General features: G+C 38.0%; 1 protein-coding gene across 5 annotated transcripts in view; it reads left to right on the forward strand.

Annotated features, from left to right (window-relative positions):
* The first annotated feature begins 617 nt into the window (after positions 1-617).
* Positions 618-9,456, forward strand: part of LOC138046911 (RIMS-binding protein 2-like) — a 52,055-nt gene continuing 43,216 nt past the window's right edge. For 3 of the 5 annotated variants that reach the window (XM_068893528.1, XM_068893529.1, XM_068893530.1), the window contains exons 1-3: positions 619-1,738; positions 3,559-3,657; positions 8,554-8,706. In XM_068893528.1, coding sequence (XP_068749629.1) covers positions 890-1,738; positions 3,559-3,657; positions 8,554-8,706 — 1,101 coding nt within the window. In that variant the 5' untranslated portion in view covers positions 619-889. Of the gene's footprint in view, positions 1,739-3,558; positions 3,658-8,553; positions 8,707-9,456 lie in introns of all 5 variants that reach the window. The other 2 variants (XR_011131747.1, XM_068893527.1) reach the window with 1 other exon arrangement.

Genomic DNA, 9,456 nt, shown 5'->3' on the forward strand with positions numbered 1-9,456 from the left:
GAATTTTACAAGCTTTTTAGGTTAGAATTAAAGAAGTCCGCCTACTTGAGTTTGTAGGGCTTGGCGCTTTTTGGGGGGCTTCCCATGGGATCGAATAATTAGCACTAATGAACGTTCTCTAGATACAAAAAGCTTTCGAGAATATTATATTAAAACCTCTTCACACCGTCATGCACCCCGCGTCGGTTTATAAAACTTTGAAGAGTCCAATAACATAAGTAAATAAAGTTTTAAGAGACAAGGATACTTTTAATATATCCCGAGAAGATATACGAAAGAAAAAGTGCAAAAAGAAAAAAGATTTTCTTTAATTAACTCTTTTACATTCTTAAGAAGATAATATATTTTAGTTTCTTCGTGATAAAAATGGTCGAGCCTAAATTCTTTAATGTCGTTGCCGAGACAATCATTTTCCCTGTCGAAAATTCATCCATAAGAACAATGAATGTGACAATGAATGAGTGGGCATGTTAAAAATAATTTTTGAACTGGTAAATTCTTCAAGTTTCTGTTTCTGATGAGTTGGTCCTATTTTGATCTGGCTTCCAAATATGGCAACTCTGGCCAAATATAGCACAGAGCGGCGTCACTCGTGTCGCGCACGCGAAGCCATTACGCATGCGCAAGCTTCGTTTACTCACAAACTCAACATGGATTCGAAATTTTTCTGTGTTTATTTGTGTGTTCATAACGTATTAGACATTTAAATCTTCCGCAATTTTACTTTACGCCGTTTTTTGCTGATGCAGACGCGCTAATGCGTTGTTTTGTCCGAATCATGCATGAGGACGCAATCCGTTTTCACCAGTTGGAAGTTTGTGAGGCTACAAGTTGCCAAAGTGATTTGTACCACGAAGTGAACTGAAGTGATTTGTGTGTTTTGCGGATCATGCCATCTTCCAGCATTCCTGTTCCAGATAGGGACGCAGGAACTTATGCATCTCCCCGCAAGAACAGCAGTGCGGAGGATTATCGAAGGCACAATGCAAAATTGAGGTCGGACTTGGAAGCCGAACGCGCAAAAATTCGGCAAGTTTTGCGGGACAAATCTGCAGAAATAAAGAGAATCCAAGAGAATTTCGACAGAGAGAAGCAGAAAACGATCGAGCTTACCTCGAAGCGACTAACGAACGAGCATGCAGCAGAAATTAAAAAAGTACGGGAAAATATAGCGAAGGAGAAAGATAACGAACTCCGGCAAGTTTTGAAGTTCAAAGAGGAGGAAGTGAAAACTTTGAAGCAGCAAGTTCTGGAGGAGAAGGAGAAGAACCGAAGTGCCGAAGAAGAGTTACGGAGGGTTTTAGCGGATAAGGGAAAAGAGGGTGAAGATCGATCAGAGATAGAGCGAAAATTGCGAAGCGAGATCGCCAGTTTGAAAGAACAAAAACATAAAGTGGACGAAATGTACCGAATTAAAGCAGCTGATGACAACGAAAAAGCCGAAATGATCCGCCGCCTAAGAGCGGAGCACGAGATCGAGCTTCAAAAGTTTATGAAGGACTCCAAGCGCGAATCTATCCAGAGTTTGCACCAGAGGAGACTCACTGAAAAAGCCCTGGAGGAAAAAGCGCACGAACTGGCGTTCAAGGATCACTTGGCGAAAAAACTTGAAGCCGAAAAAGGTGACCTGGAACGCCGCTTGTCGCATGGTGGCGATTTGGAAACTTTGCGGCGTTCAAATTTACACAGAATGGGTTCCTCTCTTGATTTTGACTCAAGTGAACGTTTGGATGAAAGCGTGAGTAGAATATGTTTAACGAAAATAACACAATAATAGCTGAAAAGGCGGTTTATATTATATTACCTTTTTTTATTTTTATTGTATTACATCTCAGACTAGTGTAAATTGAAATGGCTTCCTGCTACTTCATATCGAAACAGTGAAAATTGATATGTTGTAAGTGTTCAAGTCTTGGAAACAATTTTCACGAAAGCGGGCCTATTTGTACAGATTTCGGAAATTGTTTATACCTCTTAGCTACCAGTTACGATATTGTTAGTACATTCTAGCTGATCTCCGTCAGCGAATTACAATATTGGTATATCCTGTGAATAGATTTTATCGTGAATTGGATTATGTCGATAAGCCGGCGTTTGAACCTAGAGGTATTGCGTGCACTGTTGTGTAAAATGAAGATAAAGCATTGATTAGCTCGGGCTCAGCTGTGGTTGAAAGATTTTAGAGTTTGGACCGAAGCCACAATATTTTACAGGTTCTTTTTTTTCAATGTGTTTTTACGAAACGATTCTCGCGCATAATTTCGACATCAATTTCGAATACACAAACGCATCGATGCTAATTTTAGTCAAAATAGTTTTGTTCAAAATTTGTTTTTTCATTTTGTACAGTTTAAGAATAAGAGGCTTTGGTGGACATTGAAAAACAGAGTTTTATTAAGTTGTTTCCATTTTGAGTTAGCTTTTATCCTGGATACTTAGAATGGGAAGCTTTTAGTGCCCTGTTCATAAAATACAAGACCTTTAAAAATATAATTAGTTTAACAGTTAATATAACTAATTTGTTTTAAAAGCCACCAAGCACTATTTTACTGTGGGATGAAAAGGAGCTATTTTATGTCAATTTCGCCTACAGTGAAATTATTATTTACATGTAGAACACATTTTGGCAGAGCCTTTTTTTGTATTTGTGGGAATTATCTTTTTTGATTGGGACACTTTGTCTTCTCTTCCTGGGAATAAATTATTGCAATTTTTTAGAAACAGTTTGTGAATGGAAGAGATCCATTTAGACTAATGAGGGTTGTTGGATTGCCCCAGAGATGGACAAACAGTGTCTACAGTGCTCTTTGATGCCTTATCCTCTGCTTGTTGATTGTTGTGTACCAACTCTTGTGCACAGAATATCTCCAATGGAGTAAAATTTTGCGTGATTTTTTTTTTCAGGATTGCAAAAACAACTGCTAAAGCCAAAGAAATTGCATCCCACAAAAATAAACTTTTAGTGCCATGTGGGTGATTAAGAAAAGTTAGGATTTATTTTTAACTCTGTAACCCAAAAGCTCTCCCAAAGCTCTCCCAATCAGCGAGTAAAATTGTTTGGTGTTAGAGAGAGTAAAATCTCTCTCAGTTTCATGTGGGTAAGAAATAAGTACCTAATGTTAATTTTTGTTATTCAGTAACTTAATTAAAGAACTTCTTATCAACAAGATCTTTTCTGATACAGCTAACTTAATGCTGAGTTTGTGTTAGCTTTGTTTCAGATTTGTTCACCCGTATTATAATTATGATATTTTAATACCAAAAATGTAGTCAGTGGGGCAGAATTGAAATGCTGGTTGACTTAAAAATTAGATATGAGAAAACTGTTATAATTATGGCTTTTGAAGAACTGGAGATCGTTTCTGTCTGGAGATTTATTATAAGTGGCTGACAGTATTTTGTCAATAAATTAATGTGATCAAGAAGCCATATCAATGGTTTACTCATCCATACATGTTCTTGGCTAAGAAACAGAAACGAGAGTGGGCAAAAGATAAAATATGGCAGGCCAACCAGATCTTCACATTAATCAGTTTTTTCATGTAATTGCATTCACAGCCTTTGGCTAAAAAGGACAAAGAAAGAGAATTGAAAAAGAAAAATGCTGAGCTGCAGTCTAAGGTTGAAAACTTGGAAAAGAAGTGTGCAGTGCTAGAGGTCAGTTAAACACTCAGAAGGACTCTGATTATCTGTTTTAATACACAACTACTATTACTAGTAATTTGCTTCACCGTCATAAGGCCACTCTGTTTGTGGCAGCCACCTCAACCTCATCCCTTGGGGCTTCCACACTGCCTTTTTCCATTTTGCCTCCACAGCTTTTTCAAAGTCCGCCTCATTCCCTCCGCCCTTCTGGTTGAGTGGTGGCGACTAGATGTTGAAAACTCGTCGCCAGCTGGTGAATCATGTTTTGTCTGATAACCCAGGTTAAACAGTAGACAACTTCTGTATTTGAATTGTTCTGTGATGAAGTCATTTGGAACTCATAGCTAGAACACGACTCACCTTTCTTTTCCCACTAAAGTGATGTCTAAATACTACAAGAAAATTTAAGTCCATCATTAGTTGTGGGTGCTGAAAACGTAGATTTAGCCAAATTACCGAAAGGTCCGCGTCGGAACTAGCTTGATATGAACCTGGAAGTCGCATAAAGAGTTTGAAATGTGTACATGTATGGAACCTTCAAAAAGCAACCTGTACCCTTAACATAATGTAGGTTGGAGAACTTTCTCCCTCTGATAGAAAGCGGACACCCGAAAATGGACTACACAAAGGGATAAATAAATGGTGATAAATATCAGTAGAAAAGTACTTTAAGAAACCAAGCTCCTCTGATTCTAGAGGCTACTGAAACCGGTGGGAGACTGGTATGAACATTGTGGTTGTGTGGGGGCCTAGGCCATGCAATTTTAGCATTGCATTTACTTACGATAAAGGTAAGGTGCTTACACAAGCTGTAGGAGAATAAAGAACTACGTTTGAAGAGGTGAAAAGCAAGGATAAAGGACCCATGTTATCCTTGCTTTGAAAAACACAGACTTACAACAGTCTGTGCTTTGCTCCATTTCAAATAATCGTAAAGAACACCATCACCAAACTAGAGACAAAAGCCGAGAACAACAGTGGCTTTCGAGGTCTTTCTCATACTGTTTTTTTCTTGCTATTTTATTATTATGACTTTCCTTGCATGCAAAGTAACATTTACCGTAATCATGTTCTTATGATCGTCATCATATTACTAAATAAGTTGGCAACGAAAATTTATGATCTGACACCTGAGCAAAAAAGTGAATTTCGAGCCGTGCTGGCGTCAACCCCTGGGCAGTTTCCTGTTCCATCTTCTTCATTCATCGCCAATGCTGTTTGCATTTACCTTCTGTGACAGCTTTAAAATATACAACTGTACGTCTACAGTGTAAACTAGACCCACTGAAACAAAATTAATTTACACTACAGTATAATTATTACAATAGCACAAGCTCTTACTTACCAGTTGCTGTGCCAACAAATTGCAGCATGGGATAACCAAAAATTCGCAACAATATTATGATACATGTATACTGTGTATTATAGAATAATTATGATAGTAATGTATATGCACTCTCATTGGTCAATAGCTGTGTTTAGATGAGAGTATGGAAACATGGCTGTGACATCACACAAATTTTGATTGATTATATGGTCAGATGCACGTTTTGATTGGCTGGTAGGTATATGCGTGTGTATCAAGAAAATCTGTTTCAATCAAGAAGTTAAAAAAACCAGCATTTTCCTTCATTTGTTGAAATATCTTTGGGAAATATTTTATAAAAGCAATAGAGGACTTTTTTCCGTGTTTCCATAGCCTCATCTAAACACTTATGGGAGTTGAGAGAATTGTCTCAAATTCTCCCAACTCCCCCTCATGTTTAAATGAGGCTATTGCTTAATTATTATATACTCACTCAGTGATCGTTGTGTTTCAAGCAATCTGATTGGTCTGAGAAATCTGTCTCATAGTAAGGTAAAGGTAAAGTCTCTGTTACGAGCCTAGGAAGGCCCATCAGGCCGGCGCTTATCTCTGGTTTCCGTAGCATGAAGCGACTAGGCGTATTCATACTCCCCCATGGATGGAATGCTAGTCCATCGCAGGGTTACCCCCAGCATTACGGCGGTACCCATTGATACACCTGGGTGGAGAGAGGCACCGTGAGAGTAAAGTGTCTTGCCCAAGAACACAACACAATGTCCCCGGCCAGGCCCCGAACCCGGACCACTCGATCCGGAGTTGAGCGCACTAACCACGAGGCCACCGCGCCTCCCACCTGTGTCATAGTAATTAAGCAATATTCACTCCTTACGGAGTGAATAATAGCTATTTGTGATCCAAACAAATCAAAATAGCTGGCGTAAACTCGCCAGCATTTCTGAATTGGAAATAAATTGAGAATACAAGATGATGCTGTGCTACAGAATGCAAAGAGGGCCACAAAATTTGGCCTGAAAGTTTTCAAAGGTAAGAGAAAACTTCATACCAGTGTTTGGCTTCATTTTTCCAAATAATTATTGCTGAAAATTAAACAATCTTCATGCCAACAATTTGCTTCACGTGGAGTAATTCTATGGAATTTTTTAGGGCTGGTTTGCCCAGCAAAACAACATTAATTTGTTACTTTAATTGAGGAATTTTAAAAAAAGGCTTAAAGTTCCACATGGCTGCAAGCCTAGGAAACAAGATGGCTCATATTATAACAAAGCAACACTCACCTCAATTCTTGTGGATCCTTCACACCAGCTGCACTTTCAATTTCCATTCCAAAGAAATTTCTAAAACTCTGATTGAACAGTGAAAATGACTTGTTGTAACATAAGCAGACTTTCGATTTAGATTGCTGATTTAAATGGTGTTAAATGACCATTTTGCTAGTTTGTGACGGGATTTTAATGAAGGTTATAAGATTTGCAATGTTTGAATTTTTTTGGTTGACAAAGTTTGTTGAAGAAGTGTAGAAGGAGGATGGATAAAAGTATCCGCCCAGAAGTTTGCAATGGCTGAAATTTCGATGAAAATGATCAGGACTATTTTATAAAGGACACAAGTGATCTTTATATAAAGATCACTAACGACCTAAAGTTTTAAAGATCACTAGTGCTCTTTACAGAAACGTTTCAATTGAGAATAAGCGATAATTGCATTGTTTGCATATTAAGCCCCGCACTCCCCTGGGACTGAAATCAAAACATGAGACAGTATAATCTTCTTTACTCAGTCAGTCACAGCTGACAGAGTTGTTGGTAGTATCACTTCCTAGCTCATAAGTCACACAACATGTCATGTTGCCTGCAGGCGTGCCAGCGGCCTTGTAAGTAGTTCATGCGCATGCACGTGTAACCTTTGTGTGTGTTTTGTAGTTGGTCATTGATGAGTAGCACAATCATGATGTACATTTGGGAAACCAGTATCTTGAACGAACACTTCAGGCCATATCTCCGCTGGTAAAAAGTGCTAGCCACTCACATTTGGCAGATATGCTTCTTACATATTAAGTAACATTTACTGTGTAGATTAGCGAAATCGGTCGCTTAAGTTTAGAATAAACGGATTCGGTTGTCCACTTTGGGGACAAAAAATGGCGCGTCACGCGTAACATGCAAACTAGTAAGACGAGCAAAACAAGGTTCTTCAGACGGCTTGTACTTTATTCCTCACAACGAAATCAACAACATATTTCACATAAACAATGTTGCAACCAGTAAATAAAAAAATGTGGTTAATTTCTCACCAATGACGGAGAAAAGAGGCCGAAAAGCACAACAGTCTTGAGCGTCACGCTCCTAAAATCTTCAGTGCTGTTTTGCAATTTGCGTCTGTAACCCACGGATGTTTTGTGGTTAGGCAGAATAAAATATGGTTCGAGAATGCTCATTTGTGGTAGTTGCTTTGGAGAAAGTTTTACCGAAAACTTCTCAGCACACGAGAAGCCAGAGCATTTTTTCTCAGTCTGAAACACTTTGTCCGCCATTACAATTTGCCTTAGAGCCAAAGCACAGCTTCGCAAAATGTCCTCTGTATCTTGCTTGTCCGAGCTCACATTACAAAACCCAAAGAAAAACAGAATGCTCATCTCATGTACAAATTACATGCCAAAGCTCAGAAAGAAACAATTCAAATTGTGAAAGAACGAGACCTCTTTGTGAGTCTGAAACACTTCTTGACATTCAGAGGTTGACAAAGCGAATTTAGAGCGTGAAAGAACCAAAAGTTTCTCCTTGCAGATCCGCCATTACGTTTCGAAACGTTCCCTCAGAGCAAGCTTTGCTACCAGGCCTTGACTTGTTTTTATCCAGTTAAACCAGTTTTTTCTGGACTTCAGCACATTTTGCCCTGTTTTTTGCAATCCATGTGGAACATTTCGCCGGAATTTCTCAATTGCGAATCAAGCGAAGCATATAATCAACTCTGAAATTAACATTTCTGTAATGTCAAAGTTAAAAATGAGAATATTTCGGGTTATTTAACAAAATTTTTTAGGGTAATCTAGGCAAAATGAGGAAATTACCATGCCTGCAAGGGGTCATGGGTAAATTTAAAATTGCTTATTTTTGATCCATCAGTACAAAAAATTTCATTTTACATTGAGATATCAGCTTAAGAGGCTATTTGATTTTGTCAGGTTCCTTTTCATCCAATTTTATGGCAGCATGAAAAATTTTGTAAAATTTCACTATGTTACACAAATGTACATCATGATTGTGCTACTCATCCATTGTATTACATGATCAATTTGATATACGGTAAAACTGATTGAGTTCTTTCGTTGTGCCGGTCGTTCCTTGCCCGTCTTTTCAGCATATTGGCGTGCGCATGGCAAATTCCATGAGTCCTGTCATGACGGCAAATTGCTTTATGTAGGGTTGATTGGGCCTGTGGAACTTTTGCTTTCATTCTGAGTGTCTGATTACTGTTACCAAATAGCAAAAGGAAAGATGTCATTATCATAATGTGGTTTTAGGGAAAGAAATCTTGCCTCAGTCTGAGAAAGCTGTGAAGAATATTAATTTTCTTTTTTGCAGAAAGAAACTTTAAAGAGTGGTAATGTTAAGGCAACATTTGTGGCTGAGGAAAAGATAAAGAAATTGAAAAAGAGAAATTCTGAACTTGTGTCCATTGCACGTCAACTTGAGGAAAAAGCAAAGAAACTTCAAGAAGAGAAAGTACAAGCCAAGGTATTTTGTTGCTTTTAGTTTAAGGACTGTTAATTGGGTGCAGATGTGAAGTTTTTCTGTTGCAGGACCAGTCTTGAACTGAAGTGAAGATGACAAAAACATGACTGGCTTCCATTGCATATTCCAGAATGGAAAAAAAAAATCCCTTTAAGATCTCTTTGAGCCTCTTAACTTAGCAAAGCTCTGGATCAGTTGACGTTGTCGTGCTAGCAAACAAATGCAGATATTCAACCATTTTGTAGTTCTACATGTATGCCTAGAGTGAAAACCAATTGAACAGTCAATGCAACAATGATGATGATGATGATGATAAATTGCAATTGCAATTGCAATTGTTGTAGGATCATTGGGAAGTATAATAACAAAAAACTTGGACAAGTGGCTGGGAAAGTTGAATGTCAAAATTAGTATTTCATTACTACAGATAACTACCTTACTGGGAACAGCGAGGATTTTGAGAATGGTGTTGGAGCTCTAGAGTAAGAAGAAAACTCTAAGGGACCTTTGGTTATCACAAAGATGATAATCATAATCATAGTGATAATAATAATAATAATAATAATAATAATAATAATAATAATAATAATAATAATAATAACTGGCCGAAACCGGCCAGACTTTTTATTTTACTCTGTCTAACGCCAGACGATTTTACTCGTCAATGGGGAGTCCCTGGGAGTCAATGGGTTAATATTATTATTATTACATGTATTATTGCAGTAGTAGTAGTAGTGGTAGTGGCACTCACTA

The sequence above is a fragment of the Montipora capricornis genome, chromosome 4 (genome assembly GCF_036669925.1).
Source record: "Montipora capricornis isolate CH-2021 chromosome 4, ASM3666992v2, whole genome shotgun sequence".
NCBI lineage: Eukaryota > Metazoa > Cnidaria > Anthozoa > Scleractinia > Acroporidae > Montipora > Montipora capricornis.